This window comes from Acanthisitta chloris, unplaced genomic scaffold (assembly GCF_000695815.1).
Source record: "Acanthisitta chloris isolate BGI_N310 unplaced genomic scaffold, ASM69581v1 scaffold1530, whole genome shotgun sequence".
Taxonomy (NCBI): domain Eukaryota; kingdom Metazoa; phylum Chordata; class Aves; order Passeriformes; family Acanthisittidae; genus Acanthisitta; species Acanthisitta chloris.
Window position 1 is genome coordinate 27,864 of NW_008650860.1, and position 17,890 is coordinate 45,753.

A 17,890-nucleotide genomic window follows, 5' to 3' on the forward strand; every position below is an offset into this window, starting at 1 on the left:
TTCTACTGTGAAACCAGTAGAATTCAATGTGTCAGACGTTGCTCAGGCTTATCCTTATGAGTAATGATCCCAGTATTTCATAGTCAGTGAGAATGGAAGGAGAATCTCCCTTTAAACAACAGTAAGATTTTCTTTGCATGAAAAGCAGATACTTAAAGGAGTGCAGATTATATTTTGTGCTGAAAAAGTGGAACATATGTATATAGTTCGTTGTCGTCCTTCTTTGTGTAGGATTCTAACCACTGAAGAGCTCTGCTTTTACTGTATTAGAATAGGAAGTGCCTGTTCTGCAAAGCATCTGCTTTTTCTTAGCAAAATCACTGAAGTCATTTGGAAATTTACTTTTCAAAACTGTTCTGCAACACTCTTCAGCATACCTAGGAATACACTTCTGATAGTTACCACTGTCAATGGTCAGTGATAGGTTCTCTCTCTTAGTGTGTTTTATTTCTTTGGACAGCAGGTGCATTTTTAAAAAATCTAAGTAATTCATCCCACTGCTGTTCTCTCCTTTCTCCTTTCTCTCCTGCACTTTGAAACTCTGAGAAATAATAGCTGACAGGAGAAAAATACTGTGATGAGAAGCTTAATGTAGTGTGCGTATGTGAAATGAATTTGCACTTTTTTCAAAAAATATTGTGATGAGAAGCTTAATGTAGTGTGTGTATGTGAAATGAATTTGCACTTTTTTCATTTTAGGGACTCTCTTGCATCTTGTTATTAACTTCACAGATAATCTGTCTTGCTATATGGAAATTACATAATGTCTTACAAAAACAGGTAGTAGAGTTGCTGGAGACAGTCAGGAAACTGAGAGATCAGGGGAGGCTGAGGAGGAAATGGGCAAATTGTTACAACCCCCTGTGGCAGAGGAAAGCCAGACTACCAGGCAGGGTCAGAATCACATACAAGAGCACATATAGATTGCAAGGAGGTCACTACTGAGACCTGGGAAGTAGTAAAAAAGAGGAGTAGTAAAGGGAAGAGAAGAGGGATCAACAAAAGGAAGAGTTCAGGTTCTAATCCTGATGTCCCAATCCAGCTGGAGGTGTCCACACAGAATTGTTTTCTAGCTCTATAGACAAATGAGGCAATAACTGGCACATGTAAGAAATTAATCAACTGTGGTAGCAAAACCTGCCCCACAGACAAAATTAAAACTACCCCGACTAGGAAAAGAAGGTGGGTAATAGTAGTGGGAGACTCAACCTTGACAGGCACGGAAACACTCGTGTCAGCCTGACCTGCTCTCGAGGGAAGTGTGTTGTCTCCTGGGAGCGTGAATCAGGGACGTTATGGAGAGACTGCTGAGCCTTGTCAGACCCACTGATTACTACTCACTATTAGTATTCCATGCAGGAGCTAGTGACATAGCCAACAGAAGGCTAAAAAACATTAGGAAAGATTACAGAACCCTGGGAGAGATGGCACACAACTGATCTTCACATCAGTCTGTGAGGTCCAGGGTGAGGGGTATGAGATGACCAGACGGATCTGGAAGGTCACTAGTTGGCTGCAACAATGGTGCCAAAGTCAAGGCTTTGGGTATTTTGACCTTGGGATTTACACAGGCAAACCTTAAGTGCAAGACTTTCAGCAGGCATTGAGAATAGTTTTTACAGCACTACAAGTTTTCTTTGGCCCTTTCCTCGAAACAGGAATGTAGAAAAACAGGTCAGGCTTTTGCTGAAATTGGTATTTGTGACTTAGTATCAAATGCTGGCCTTAAACTATAGAAAACTCTTGTTTATGTGCCATTGATATCTTCTGTTTATATTACATTTCTTCAATTTAAAGTAAAAATGTGGGGATCTTATAATTATTGCCAAAGTGTACAAGTATCTTTCTTTAAAGGAGATCTGAACTGCATAGCGGGTGCAACATCCAAAAATGGTGGCTTTATCTGGGATGTTCAAAAAGGCAAAATTATAACCAGATTCAATGAGGTAAGATGAGATTACTTCTTTTTTTTTGTCTATATTAAATGTGAGCTAGTTGTTTCCTCTTGTGTCAGTTAGTAGAGATAGGTTAAAGTTCATATGTTTTTAAAAGGTGCTATAATATAAAAATATATAGAATTACGTGGGTGTCAGTTTACCTTTGTGGCAGAAGAATTTTACTTTTTCACACTGGATTTGTGACATGAGAATGATGAAGCACCAGGTTGTGTCCATTATCTTAAAATTGGTTCTGCGGGGATACACAGCAAAGGCATAGCTGATTCTTCCTTAAACTTGTAAATGTATCTGGACATACAGACTTGGCATCATAACTAAAAATGTATTCTGTATTTTCAAACATAAGGCCCAGAAAAAACTTCCAGTTTCTGAAGTCTAGGTCAAGAAAGCTCCAGTATGCAGCACACTGAACAGTATACCTCATTTAGAACCTTGCACTGTATTGCCTGAAATCTATCCAGGCATTTATAAGTCCTGAAACAGTAGCATAATTTTTATTGGCAGAAGGAGCGATGTAACTCTACACTGTTTTGTGAATTCTTAATATATGTCTGTAGTCTTCAGATTATACAGAAATAATTAACTGTGGCATGGGCATCAGTGTACAAAGGATGCTCTTTGAGAAGAGAACTGGGAGCATAGGGAGAGACACAAGCAGAAACAAATACACCTACATGCGTTCAGGTGTTCTGGGATTCTAACAATGAGATTTGAACTTGCGCTACTAAATATCACTTCTGTTAACAGTGGTCCTGATACACATCCCACTTAAGTTTTTGCATACCACATTTTTTCATGCTCTCTAACTTCAAAGTAGCTAACCTTTATTCAGAATCACAGAATAGGTAAGATTGGAAGGGACCACAGTGGAGGATCTGGTCCAACCTCCCTGCTCAATCAGAATCATCCTGCAGCACATTTCACAGGATTACTTCAAGATGGTTCTTGAGTATCTCCAGTGAGGGATACTCCATGATCTCTCGAGGCAGCCTGTTCAGTGTGTGGTCACCCACACAATAAAGAAGTTCTTCCTCATATTCAGGTGGAACTTCCTGTGCATCAGTTTCTGCCCATTGCCTCTTATCCTATTGCTTGGCACCACCAAGACGAGCCTGGCTCCACTTTCTTGACACCCTCCCTTCAGGTACTTAGAGACATTGATGAGGCCACCTCTCAGTCTTGGGCTCTTCTTCTTGAGGCTGAATAGGCACAGCTCCCTCAGCCTTTTCTCACAAGAGAGGTGCTCCAGTCCTTTAATCACTTTTGTTGCCCTCTGCTGGGCCTGCTCCAGGAGCTCCATGTTTCTCTTGTACTGAGGCCAGAACTGGGTACAGTACTCCAGATGCAGCCTCACAGGGACTGAGTAGAGAGGCAGGATCACCTCAACCTGCTGGCAACGCTCCAGAATGAGGTGCTCCATCGTCTTGCCAGGGATTGAGGTGAGGCTGACTGGCCAGTAGTTCCCTGGGTCCTTCTTCTTGTCCTTTTTGAAGACTGGGGTGACATTTGCTTTCTTCCAGTCCTCAGTCACCTTTCCTGATCACCATGACCTTTCAAAGATGATCGTGAGCAGCCTAACTATGGTGTCTACCAGCTCTCTCAGCACTCACTGATGCATCCTGTCAGGACCCATTAACTTGTGGATGTCATGTTTGTCTAGGTGTCCTCTCTCCCAATTCTCCTTGACCAAAGGAAGTCTTCCTTCCAGTATTCCTTTACCCGGATCTCTTGAGTCAGAGATTTCTGATGGCTGATCTTGTCAATGAAGACCAATGCAAAAAGGTGTTCAGTAGCCTTCTCTGCATCCTCTGTTACCAGGATCACCTTTCCATTTAGTAATGGGCCTACATTATCCTTTGTTTTGCTCTTGTTATTGATGTATTTGAAGAAGCCCTTCTTGTTGTCCTTGACATCCTTGGCCAGATTTCATTTCAGATGGCCATTAGCCATTTTTGTCTCATTTCTACTTTGACAACCACTCTATATCCATTCCTGGGCCTACTTCCATCTCCTGCTTACACTTGAGTAAAGACAGGACTTCCTTGGTGTCTTGCCCTCTTTACCCAGTTTCTTCCTCATCAGGATGCATCATTTCTGAGCCTGAAGGAATTGATCTTTGAAGACCAACCAGCACTCTTGGACTCTTCTTCCTCGCAGGTCCTGTTCATATGGAATTCTTCAAAGAAAATCTTGAAAGAAGCTAAGGTTAGCCCTTATGAAGTCCATGGTTGTAATCTTATTTGTTGCCCTGCTTCCTCCTCGTCCAACACTGAACTCCACAATCTCATGGTCACTACAGCCAAGGCTGCCCCCAACCTTCACATCTCCCACAAGGCCTTCCATGTTCATTAGTGTGAGGTTGCACAGGACACCATTTCTTGTAGGATCCTCCACCAACTGTGACAGGAAGTTGTTATCATGCTTTCCAGGAACCTCCTGGATTGTTTGTACTTGGCTGTGTTATTCTCCAGCACATGTTAGGTTACTTAAAATCCCCCACAAGAACCAGGGCCTGTGAATTTGAGACCCCTTCAAGCTGCCTGTAGAAGGCCTTATCCACTTCCTCCTCCTGATCAGGTGGCCTGTAGCAAACACCCACAACAGTGTCACCCTTACTAGTCTGCCCTTTTATCCTAACCTCTAAGCTGTGGACTTGCTCACCTTCCACCCCAGGACAGAGCTTGATACATTCCAGGTGTTACCTCACTCGGGGGGCAATTCCACCAATGTGACTTCCTGGTCTGTCTCTCCTAAATGGTGTGTAGCCCTTCATGACAACATTCCAGTCACTTGAGCTATCCCACCACATCTCCGTAATCTCAATGAGGTCAAAGCCTTGGGAATGCATACACATCTCTAGTTCATCCTGGTTTTTCCCCCTATACTGTGTATGTTGGTGTACAGGGACTTTATAGAAGTATTTGATTGTGTCAGTATCCCAGTGGAGATGCAAAGATGTGCCTCATAGTCCTGTCTTGTGGTTCTGTCTTCCTCTGCTTGTCCTTGCTCTAAGTATTCCCTCTTAAGCCTCCTTTTTTTGCTAGAGTGGCCACTATTGTTCTGCCCTCCCACCTTATCTCTGTCAAGCCCGGCCCTGGCCCCGGCCCCCTTCCAATCTATTTTAAAATGAGCCCTGCTAAATCCTGAACTAACATCCTTTTTCCCCTTTGAGACAAATGGACCTTGTTTGTTGCCAGCAGGCTCAGTGTTATATAAGCTGACCCATGATCAAAAAACCAAAATTCTGCTGGTAACACCAGTCTCAAAGCCAGATGTTCATCTGCATGATTTTCCCATTTCTTGCCCCATCATTCCCTGTAACTGGCAGGACAGAAGAGGAAACAACTTGTGCTCCAGATCCCTTGACCGGTTGTCCCAAGACCCTGAGGTCCCTCTTGATTGCATGCAGCCTTCTTCATTTAAACCTCAGGTTTATGTAGTTGTGAATTGTTCATCCTTCAACTTGACCCAATTTTGTCTCTTGGATCCTGGAGAGTACAGCAGTGTTACTGTCTCTTTCTATAGTCCTGAATTTTTTGGACTTGACTTCTCCAGTATGCCAGCTATATTAGGCACACAGTATAATGTGACTTTTTACAGTATACTTTACTGGGAGAAAAGGGCTGAAGTCCATAGGAGAATAAAATAAAAAAAATGAGTCAATAGATGAGAGAAAAAGGGGTGAATTATTTCTTATTGATAGGTATTTTGCATTTTTTGAAGCATGGAAAGAATGGAATCTTCTGCATTGCCTGGAGTCATAAAGATTCCAGAAGAATAGCAACCTGCAGCAGTGATGGATTTTGGTGAGTGTTATTGGAAGAAAAAAATTGCTAAATGCACTTCTCAAGTCAGTTAATTTTGACAGTACTATCAGTGATTAATTCAAAACCTTTTCTTACTGGACAAAACTTGGATTTTATTAATCTTCTGTACTTTTTAGGATATGAGTTTTGAGATTTTAAGAAAATATTAAGGAAATGCTTGCCAAAAGAATAGGGTGTAATACACCCTAATAGTGAAACTGAATATTGGTTTTTATTTAGCCAAAAATATTATCCTATTTCTTATGTGTAGAGGACATTTTTCAAAAGCTACTTGTCTTAATTTTTAAAATTTTTGTGTTGTTTCAAGGACTAGAAATCACTATTTTAGAACAAAGTAATTGCAGTTGTACTATTACAGGAGTGTAATAACTTCCTTGTAAAAAATGTCAGTTTCCATTGAGAGCAATTTGGGATATATTGAGTTTCAGTACATTTTAAAGATCTTCTTAAATAGTTTCCTCTTCTACCTGTGTCATTCTAGCTCAAACATAATTTTAGAATAACAGTCAAGATTTTCTTTCTTGGGTTTGGTTTTTGGTATTTTTTTAATCCCTGAAGATCAATTTGTACCTTAGAGCCATAGCTACAACTTAGATTTTGGGCTGTGAGGATCCTTTCAAGGAAGGAAGTACTGCAGTGGACATCTTCACAGCCCCTCTGAAGGAACGTGGACCCTGAAGTCCAGTTATATAGAAATATACAGTTAGCCTTGTAGTTTAGGGGCTGTTATTCTTTATGGTTATTTCTCATACTCTTTCTGACTTATTTGTACAGAATAAAACTTAATTTTGGATTGCCTACTCAGAATGTTTTTTTCTCATAATACTGCATTGTAATTGTTTTCAGTATTATTCGAACCATCGATGGCCATGTTCTTCACCAGTACAAACATCCAGCTGCAGTGTTTGGCTGTGACTGGAGTCAAAACAACAAGTAAGTAAAAATTAACCCAAAGAATTGATATTGTTTACTATTTAAATTGATTGCCAGTTAAATAATGCAAAGTAATTTAGAATGTGATATTCACTGAAAGCATGGAAATTTTCTGTTCCACAGTAGAATATCCCTGTAGCAGCTCTATATTCCCAGTAGTGTATTTCATTGACCACCTTTCAAATGAGGGATCTTTTCATATAATTGAGAGCAAAAAATCTTTTAATATGAATGTACAGTGGGGAAAGGGGGGGGGGGGGGGGAAGTACACCTCCAATACCAGGAAATAATGATTTAGATTGGCTTCCTTGTAATGACTGCTAAGGTGAAGATATAGCAGGCAGCTAAATACACTGTGATATATGTTAATTTTGCAGACAATTCCTAATAATGGCATAAGAAATTTTTGTTGAAAAACGATTCTACAGTAATTCAATCTATTATAGTTGTGTATTGGGAGCTTAGTCAGAATGTAGTGCAGATAATACTCCGCATTGCAACTGATGGATCTATATCAGGTTTTTTGTGATTTAGTGTTTTTAATTGGATTATCAATAATTACATCTTGAAGAGACAAAGGAGAAGCAAAATTCTGCTATTTTTTAAGTAGATTGCAAAATACACATCATACACATTTTTTAATTAAAAAAGCATCAATCATCTCTGTGACCAAGGATTTTGCTGTTTTTATTTTGCAGAGATATGATAGCTACTGGTTGTGAGGATAAAAATGTTCGTGTTTACTACTTGGCAACAAGCTCTGATCAGCCACTGAAAGTTTTTACTGGGCACACTGCAAAGGTGTTTCATGTGCGGTGGTCTCCTCTGAGAGAAGGAATCCTCTGCAGTGGCTCTGATGATGGGTGTGTATTTCTGAACTACTAGAAAACTTGAAACCTTAAGCAGAACTGTCAGAGAAACTTAAGCTCTTTATACTCGTGTTGGCATCTTCAAAAACTTTCTGAATACATAATAATCTGAATCTCTGCCTCATTCAGATTCAGGCTGTAGGTTTGCTGTTAGCCTGATGTAGTATTTGGGCAGCAGGATCATTATCTAAAATTGTCATCACTGCTGTAGCAATGCAGCTTTCCAAATGGTTTCCCGAAAGTAAGGTCAGTGACTGATACTGTTACTCCAAGAATAATGAAGGAGGATACTACATGCTTAAATTATGTCTAAAGAAGACAGGTGCAACACCTGCTCTTATTTAATGTTTTTCAAAAGGACACATAAATAGAATATGTGGATATTTTTAATGAGTCCTAGATAATTCTGTTTTGTTGGTTTGATGACTCTTTTTGGAGGGAGAATACTTCAGTCTGTGGTAAGCAGCAGGGAGGATTTTTTTCTGTGACTCTAAGCCACTTCACTGCAGAGTATACAAGATATTTGTGTAAAGGCTCACAAGTTTGGTGTATCCACTTCTGTTGTTTTTCCAATTATCATTCATTAGATGTTTATGCTTGCAGCAAGATCTGTTAGTTCATAGTGTAATGATTCATGGCTGAAAACAACTTGACAGCAAACTTCTTGACAGCAGAACACATTGAACAGGTCTGTCCCTAGAATTGAACTCTGAGGGGCATTACTGGTGACCAGTCAGATGTAGCCACATTCACTACAATGCTTTTAGCCTCGATGTTCAGCCAGTCCTTCACCCAGTGCACCATGAACCCGCTTATCCCACCATTGGAGAAGTTGCCCAGAAGGATGCTGTGAGGAACAGTATCTAAACTCTTACTAAAATTAAGAAAAAATTACATCTATTGCTTTCCTGGCATCCATTGGGCAGCTGACATTATCATAGAAGGATATCAGATAGTTAAATAGGACTTTCCTTTTCTGAACCCATATTGACTGTGCCTGTGCATTATGATCATGTTATTCTTTAAATGCCTTTCAGTAGTACCCAGTTTGATCCTAACAATTTTTGCAGGAACTGAGGTTAGACTAACAGATCTGTCCTGAGTCTGTGAGAGGCTGTTAAAGCCATAGAAAAGATAGATTTAACAGTTTTGCTTTTTCTTTTTTTCCCCCTGTTAAGAATCCTAGCAGATAAATTGATTACATGTGGGTATATGGCCAACTTCTTTTCTCTCACTGACATGTAATTTAATGGTACATGTGAGATTTTGATACGCTGTGTGGTAGATGGAATAGTTTCTTGCTCTGGTGAGTGGTCTATGGTGTGTTTTTTATGCCATCCTAAGCAGGAAGGGCATTGGCTCCAATCTCTCTTATTAAAACTTCTATAAGCATATTGCAAACAAGTATTCTGATAAATTTGAAGCTTAGAATATTGCTGATCTAGAGAGGTAATCATATTTCAATAGGTGATTTGATGGACATAGGTCTTTTTTTATCCTGTTTCAGTACCGTTCGAATCTGGGATTATACACAGGATGCTTGTATAAATGTTCTTAGTGGGCATACAGCTCCAGTACGGGGACTGATGTGGAATCCTGAAATTCCCTACCTTCTAGTATCTGGCAGCTGGGACTATACAATTCGAGTCTGGGACACAAGAGATGGAATATGTTTGGACACAGTTTATGATCATGGTGCAGATGTATATGGTAATATTTTTTTACATTTTCTTTCTGTATTAAAATGCATTTTAATATATTTTAACATTTATAAATTTAATCAAATGGGTTATTAGATAAACTTATTTGATAACATTTTTAATTGCCCTCTCTACTAGGATTAACATGTCATCCTAGTCATCCATTCACCATGGCATCCTGCTCTCGTGACTCCACTGTGAGGCTCTGGTCATTGACACCTCTTATAAATCCTCTGCAAATAAATATCTTAGCAGATAGATGTTGGGATGATATTATCGGTAATACAGGTAAGTAAATTGTATATAGCGTTGTTTTAATTTCCTTTATGTTACTATTCTTACTTCTTTTATCTTGTTGGGGGGTTTTGTTTTGGGTTTTTTTTGGTTTTTGTTTGTTTGTTTTTTCAGTTTATCTTCATGCATAAATCTTTGTGTGTGTTAGATCGTGCTGTGGAATCTGGTGCTCCTCCTTTGCTGTGTGGGAAAGTTTCCAGAGATATTAAACAAGAATTGGAAAAATTGGAAGGAAATCCTCGAGGAAAAAAACTAAGGTGGTTTTCAGAATGCTTTTCGGTAAGTATTCTGCAAACTTAAGGATGTTGTCAGTGTGAGTGACTTTCTCTTCTGAAATCAGTCTCCAAAACTGAAATTTCTTTCTTCTCTACCAGTTTTATTTTCTCTCTTTCTTGAAAGGAGCTTAGAAAATATATCAGTTCTCTTTCTTAACAGTTCTTCATATAAAAATATCCATGACTGAATTGTTTGCCAGTTGTCAACACCAGTTTTCTGCAAGGTGAAAAAAGTAGGAGCATTTAATTTTCCATAGGCAAGGTTTAATTGCAAATAATTTTCAATTCAAGAAAATTGAAAGATGTGTTTTATCAAACTACATTCATTTTTAGTTTTAATTTATCAAAGGGACACCCTTATTACTGATAAGGTTTGAACTGCCCAAGTGTCTGTGCCCAGACTACTGTATTACCTTGTATGAGCTGTAGATCTGTACCAAACCCTGACAATCTGGATAACCCGTGCCCCAGTATCCATCTATTGCCTTTTCTTCATTGCACAATAATATTTCCTGCAAATCACTGCAGTTTCTTAGTGCAATTGAGTTAAAAATACAAACTAGTGGGTCCCTGTGAGTGCTTACCTGCATAGGAGCTGAACTTGAGGTAGAACAAGGACAAAAATAACCTGGAACTATAGCTTGCATCAAGCATTGTTATAATTTAAGTCAGCGATCTGCAAAGACTTAGTTCAATGTTGGGGTCCTTGCGAGGGACGGACTACAGCACACCAATGTGATGCTCTGGTAGCCAACTTTATTTAGGGCACCTGACAGTATTTATAGTAAAATGTCTCCCGTACATGCAGCTACGCTCTGATCATACAGCTTTGGATTGGTTGCTCAACTTGTCAACGCATACAGTTCTTACTTATGATGGGTTACCAGTTTAAGCTGCATCCTGCTCTCACATCCTGGGAAACTGGTAACAAGAATCTAAACAACAGTACTATTCTTAGCTTGTTAGCAAGATGACTTATCTCTAAGGCAGTAAAACTAGAACCAAACCTAAAAACCCTGGCAGCAGGAGAGAACAGCTAAGGCAGTAAAACTAAAACCAAGCCTAAAAACCCTGGCAGCAGGAGAGAACAAGACCATTATAAGGTGTTGGATTGAAGACACAGGAATGCATGAAGATAGAAACAAGGTCAGCAAGACCTATTTTGTGTGTCTTGTTTTTAATTGCTTAAGCATTTCTTTAACCATTGCTCAAGTTACAGCTCCTCTGCTAGCCAGGCCCCAGCAGTTCATCCAAAATATTTGTTTGGATTGCTAGCTAAATTGAAGTGTATTGTTTAGAAATGCTGAAACAATTTTCTTCATTTTCAAATCTTGACATTTTTCATTTTATTAAAAATATATTTTATTAAATTCTTTGTTTTACAGAAGTTACAAATTTTTATATCTCATGTTGATTTGAGGGTAAAACTGTTACAAGAATATTAGAATTTTCCAAGCACAAAAGCTTTTTTGATCAGCTATACTCAGTGGTTTTCAAGTCCAGAAAATGAGGTATTGCGCTTAAACTATGAGGAGTCAAAAAAAGAGCTTTAAGGGACAGAATGAAAAATAGTCTGTTGTTTTGTTGGGTTCTTTTCCTCTTAGGATCTTATGCTTTTTACCAGCTCAGAAATAACTGGACTTTTAAACTTGTAATCCTGTTATTCTTAGACAAGGTCCTTCAAGTCAAAGGTTTAATGATTTTATTTATTTTAAACTTCTAAATACTCACTGTCTTACAGATCTCATTCAATGTTAAAGTGTTGTCCTAGTTCTACAGAAGGATTGATTCAAATGCTAGAAGAATAAAAATGCTTTAAATTTATGTTTTTAAAAAAATCACTTTGATGGCCTGCAAGATTTTGTGCATATACAGTTATACCATATGTGTCTACTTTAAGATTTAATATTAAGGTAGTAAACCAGGTGGTGAGAGTCAGGCCTTGTAGCTATTTTTTTAGTTGGCCCATGCCTTTGTTTTACAGAAAATGATAAACAAGTACTGGGACAGCTCCTGCATCTCAGCAGCTGAATGTTGTTTTATGTCAGCAGTAGCCACAAGATCACTTGTGTTTCTTTGGGCACAAAAGGGAAAACTCTAATGGCAAGCCGTCAACTGTGTCCACACATAACCAAATACTTGTTTGTGATCTCACTGTATCTTTACAGCCTTCAAGAAGACTGAAGGAGTTTAGTATCTTGAACTAATTCATGTCTTCATAATAAAGGTTCTAATATTGAAATTATCTGAAATTGTATTTCTGGGAATTGACTGACAAATGTTTTCCAATGTCTTTATAAATTCGAGTTTCTTTAATGAACGTTACTGTAATATAACTCTTCTTCTCTAACAATTTTAGCCTCCTGGAGGCAGCAAAAATTTATGGGATCTGGTTGCTGTAATAAAAGGACAGGATGACAGTTTGCTTCCACAAAACTACTGCAAAGGAATTATGCATATGAAACATCTCATTAGATTCAGAATGGTAAGTGAAGCATAAACAATGTGTGAAAGTGATTGTTAATCCATATAGTGTTTCACTCTTTAAAAATAACATTCAATGCTTTACAAAAGGCTCACAATTTATTTAATGTCCAAAGATACCTGTGCAATACCAGCTCTCTCTGCAGTAGTCCATTTCAATAGTATCTGGTTAAGTCACTAGGTTAGAGTTGTTATCTAGAAAAGCAGTTTTCAGAGAATCAGCTGGGTTGGAAGAGACCTCAAAGGTCATCGAGTCCAACCCTACCATGGTTACTAGCCCTTGGCACTAAGTGCCACATCCAGTCTCATCTTGAAAACCTCCAGGGATGGTGAATCCACCACCTCCCCAGGCAGCCCATTCCAATGCCTGATCACTCCTTCTGTAAAAATCTCTTCCTAATATCCAAACTAAACCTCTCCTGGCAGAGCTTGAGTCTGTGCCCTCTTGCCCTCCTGCTGGTTGCCTGGGAGAAGAGACCAATCCCCACCTGACTACAACCTCCTTTCAGGGATTTGCAGAGGGTGATAAGGTCTCCCCTGAGCCTCCTCTTCTCCAGGCTGAACAACCCCAGCTCCCTCAGCCTCTCCTCATGGCACTTGTGCTCGAGTCCCTTCACCAGCCTCATTGCTCTTCTCTGGACCTGCTCCAGCACCTCAATATCCTTCCTGAACTGAGGGACCCAGAAAATAATTAGAAGAAATTGAAATCATCACTACAGCTTCAGCTATGAAGCAAGTTTGTCTTCCTTATTGTATACACTACACTATTATATTCAGTAGAGTCAAATTATCTGATTGTATAAACGTGAAGTTTGTAGCTATGTTCAGATGCAGGCACCTGGGAATTCATGTATGAAAATGGAGGGCAGTCAGCAGAAATAGTAGCTCTGTAGCTCTCTGGAAGAAGGAGTGGAAAACCAAGAATATGTCATTAATACAGATATGCAGCTGAAGAGTGACTTAGATATGAATGTGAAATTCGTATACTAAACCATAAATTTATTAGTAGCTGCATATATGAATATGCAATCAGACATTCAATTTGTGCAGAATATACAGATTCGTGGTTCTGTCAGCGAGTTCTGATCAGTACAAAAGAATCCTGTACTCTTAATGACTGAGTTGTAAATACAGGAAAGATTATGTACTGATAGGGATCAGGGAATTCACTTGCCCCCCCAGGGCTAATACCTGCCAGGTATTTCCTGTTGTTTACCTCTTTTGCAAAATCACAGGCTCTTTAAGAGTGTTCTACATACCTTATGACTTTTAAGTGTTTGGAGTTTATTGGTGGTGTTGACTGTAATAATAGCAGCTGCTCTGCTAATCCTGTGAAGCTCTGTGTGTGTCTATGTGTCCAGAACCCAGTTTTCTCAGCCCGCTACCCTGAGAAGACATTAATTCTTGACTTACGCAGTTCAAGCAGTCTGTTTCTCCCTGCAACATGATTTCATGCATTTATAACTCATATGACCTAGAGTCAGTAACTGCTGATCATTCTGTGGATCTGGATTAAGCATTCACATTAATTAAAAGCATTTTGTCCTCTTTTTGCTGACTCAGAATCTTGTTTGAGAGTGTTAAGAGAAAGCAGGGATAGGATGATGCTGACTGCTTGTTAATGGCTGATAATACTGTCTCTTCCTTAGGAAACTGGATATTAGTAACACCTGTACATTTCAGGATGAAATAGGGGCATAGAGCAACTGTGTTTTTCCTCGTTTCAGGAAACAGAGAGGATGCATTGGAGACTTCAGCATGAAAATAATAAAAAAATACAGAGGTGCTGAGTAAAAATGTAACATAGTTTGTTTAAAAATAACAGGTCCTTGGGAATTGCCATTGGTCTACATGGTAGTTTATTGAAGAATGTTCAAAGTCCATTCTCCATCTCCCCTATATGGTACTGGAAAGTTGTGAATATCCAAACACCATCAGTCTGCATTGATGATAGAGTTAAACTGAGAATTCTTGAAATGTGAAGTGAAGCTCCTTTTGCTTTTTTTTTCCCTGTGTTAAATACAATTCTGCTGCAGCTTGTTTCTCAAACTCTGCCAGGTGAAGAAATTTAGTTTTCTCTCTCCAACTAATATAAAAATTGCAGTGATAATTTGCGATGCATAAAAATGCATTAAAATGATTTATATTCCCACCTGGTTATAAGGTTATTGGGGCATGACCACAGGTTGAGCCTACTAATGTATGTGTACAACAAAACACTAACATAGTTACTTTAACAACATAAACATTGTTCTCTATAATCTCATTGAAATCTCTTCCAGTTAGCCTTTTCTCAAAAATTTTTTTCTGAAGTGATACCTTTATATTCCACTGTAATATTTGACTTTAGTTCATTCTTAAGAAAACTTATTTTCATCACAGAGAACTTTATTTTGTTTTCTTTTTCCCCTCAGTCCAAGGCCCAAGAACTAACAACAGTGAAGATGTCCAAGTTTGGAGGTGGTATTGGTGCACCAAGCAAAGAGGAAAGGCTCAAAGAAGCTGCAGAAATCCACTTAAGATTAGGACAAATTCAGCGATATTGTGAACTAATGGTAGAACTTGGAGAGGTAAAATATCAGAACATTATTGAAGAATTATAAAATATGAAGGTTTCTGAAAATCAGCTACCCTAGCAAAAATGGGGAGGCAATAAATGGGTCACAAGAGTAATCTTGTTCCAGTTAGCTTATTTTTAACATATGCAGTCTAAAGCATAACACATTCCTTATTTAACCTCTTGACAAATTGATTTTTAGTGGAAGAAAAATTAAACTAGTTCAAAATGTGGCTGTTTCTCAAAATAAAATGATCAGGTTAAATGTACTGCTGCTTTCTTCTAGTGGGACAAAGCTCTCTCAGTTGCACCTGGTGTATCAATGAAATATTGGAAGAAGTTAATGCAAAGGTAAGTTAATAAGAATATGATGGTGAATTGTAGCTTCAGTCCATAGAAGGACACAGGTAAGTAAGAAGGATAGATAGTAATATCAATTACACTTGTTGCAGCATTCTAGTGATGTTACTTTTTGTTCAGTAAGCTTTTGGGATGGAACTGTGGAGGATTTCAACAACAACTTTTGTGTACAAGCCTCAAAGGGTTGAACAAAATTTCAACTTTAACTGTAAACCTTTTTGTGCAGTATCCACAGTTTGTAAGTCTTCTGAGGTCTGGAAAGGCACATGGGTTTCAGTGAACTTTATATGGCTTTATCTACCACCTACATGATAAAGATAAGTTGGTGATTAATCTTATATCTATATCTGTCTTGTTTATTTATTTATTTGTATATTTAGGAGAGCTGATCAGTTAATTCAGGAAGAAAATGATGATGTCATCCCATACTGTATTGCTGTTGGAGATGTTAAGAAACTAGTTTCTTTCTTTACTTCAAGAGGCCAGCTTAAAGAGGCTCTTCTTGTTGCACAGGTATTGCTACATATATCACTGTGGGAGATGTATTTAGCTATTAGATTATAACTCTGATTATGACAAGCATATTTAAAAGGCTAGCTCCATTCATCTTTTGCAAAATGGCTGAATAATGATACCCTAATCTTTACTTTCATATTGTGTTGCCCAGCTTTTATGCAGAAATCATAAGGTACCTCATGTTTACAGATTTAATGCCTGATTCTTCTAAATTTCAATCAGATGACCATAATGAAAACTGATGTGTTTGGTTTTGATTGCAATAGAAAACTAACCTGATTTTCAGATATCAGTATTGCCCTCAACATCAGGGATGTGTAGTATTTGATTTCTCTTGCATTTCTACTTATAAATTGTCTATGTGTTGTAGCTGAGTAACACACAGAATGGAGCTTTGATACATGCTTAGATTTAACAAGTTATAATGTTTGAACCTTAAAGCAAATTAAAGCTTTAGAAGATCTTGATTTTTCTTCTAAGAGAGAGATTGCAGGGGTTGCTTTTATTTCAATTCATAGAACAGTCTTGTCTCAAGGTTTAATGAGATAATAAAGAAAACACCAGGACTTACTGTTCTTTTTAATTGAGCCCTGAATTTTAATGGTGTTATCCCAGCTACACCTTAAAGCACATGAAAGAATTTTACAGGATCATGGAATCAATAAGGTTAGAAAAGACCTCTGAGATCAAGTTTAACCCTTGATCAAATTCCACCTTGTCAACCGATTTCATTTTAACCCACCCTTTGTATTTAATATTAGAAATAAAGTCCTGCCAATCTCCAAAAAGTTCAGCTATGCCAGTACCTGACACAATATGTCAAACCTTTCCAGATTTGCTGGTATACCTGCTGAGAATTATCTATGGGCTCTGTCCTTCACTCACAGCTGCTTGCTCCTTGGGGTGTAAAAATCAAGGTTGTAGCTCTCACTATTTTAAGCATATTCAAATGCTGAAAAAAATCCTTCACAAATGCATAGGAAGGAACAAGTCTCTTGCATCTGTAGAATTTCCTGTATGGCTGGATAAAGCTAGGCTAAGATTTAGCTATGGATAAGTTCATTGGTTTAAATATTTAAACATTCCCTATGTTATAACTGAGCTTTAGAATAATTTTTATATGTTTGATGTTATTTTTGTTGTTGTTGAAAAATTACATTTTGTCTTCAGTCTGAATTGTGCATTAATGAATCTATTTTTTTATTCACTTCCAGTCAGCTTGTGAGGGAAATATACAGATGTTACCACACTCCACACCAAGTGGATCTTCAAATCCTGGTGGAAACAATACAGATGATTATAATGAGTAAGTGGTTCTGGTTTATATCTAAAACTTCATTTTAGTGCAGAATGTAAGATCATTAAGGGAGATAAAGCTGAATGGTTTAATTTGGCATCAGCAATTTGGAATTTAACAAAATATTTATTTCTTGTACTTAGTTAATAGAGGTACTACCTACCTATTGCTACACTCATTTCCCCATTGTGCCTCTCCCTGGCACAAAATGGATTTTTCATATGTATGTATTTTAAATGTCTTTTCCATTTTTATATTTAAGTTGTATTCCTATGCAGTTAAGTATGCTTAAGTATGTAGCAGATTAACTTATAACTTCTGGTAAGTAGAGTAAAATTTAGCATTAACAAGTATCTGTGATCCCCTATTACTACACATCATGTCCTGAAACTTTGCTGTTTGTCATCAGTGAAGTTTCCTACAATGTACACTAAAAATTAAACTGAAAAGGAGTAAGTTTAGATTAGATATTAGGTAAAGATTCTTTACTGTGAGGGTGATGAGGCACTGGAAGAAGTTGCGCAGAGAAATTGTGAATGCCCTACCCCTGGAAATCCTCAAGGCCAGGTTAGATGGGGCTTTGAGTAACCTGGTCTAGTGGAAGGTGTCCCCTGCCCATAGACAGGGGTTGGAACGAGATGATTTTTTAGGTCCCTTCCAACCCAAGACATTCTATGATTTTCATTGTCTGTGCCCATAAAAAAACCCAAAACATGTACCTCTCCTTATTTAAAACTGTGCTCAAAAACCCAAATTACATTATCAAGTTATATGTAGTAGAAAAAGCATCTGGAGACTGTGTAGTTACTTCATTTACTTG

General features: G+C 38.1%; 1 protein-coding gene across 2 annotated transcripts in view; it reads left to right on the forward strand.

Annotated features, from left to right (window-relative positions):
• WDR17 (WD repeat domain 17) overlaps nucleotides 1-17,890 on the forward strand; it is a 46,701-nt gene that overhangs the window by 17,685 nt on the left and 11,126 nt on the right. For both annotated transcript variants that reach the window (XM_009070379.1, XM_009070387.1), the window contains 12 exons: nucleotides 1,855-1,946; nucleotides 5,682-5,764; nucleotides 6,632-6,718; nucleotides 7,417-7,581; nucleotides 9,095-9,297; nucleotides 9,426-9,575; nucleotides 9,730-9,860; nucleotides 12,216-12,341; nucleotides 14,755-14,910; nucleotides 15,184-15,248; nucleotides 15,638-15,770; nucleotides 16,988-17,079. In XM_009070379.1, the coding sequence (XP_009068627.1) occupies nucleotides 1,855-1,946; nucleotides 5,682-5,764; nucleotides 6,632-6,718; nucleotides 7,417-7,581; nucleotides 9,095-9,297; nucleotides 9,426-9,575; nucleotides 9,730-9,860; nucleotides 12,216-12,341; nucleotides 14,755-14,910; nucleotides 15,184-15,248; nucleotides 15,638-15,770; nucleotides 16,988-17,079 (1,483 nt within the window). The remainder of the gene's footprint in view (nucleotides 1-1,854; nucleotides 1,947-5,681; nucleotides 5,765-6,631; nucleotides 6,719-7,416; nucleotides 7,582-9,094; nucleotides 9,298-9,425; nucleotides 9,576-9,729; nucleotides 9,861-12,215; nucleotides 12,342-14,754; nucleotides 14,911-15,183; nucleotides 15,249-15,637; nucleotides 15,771-16,987; nucleotides 17,080-17,890) is intronic.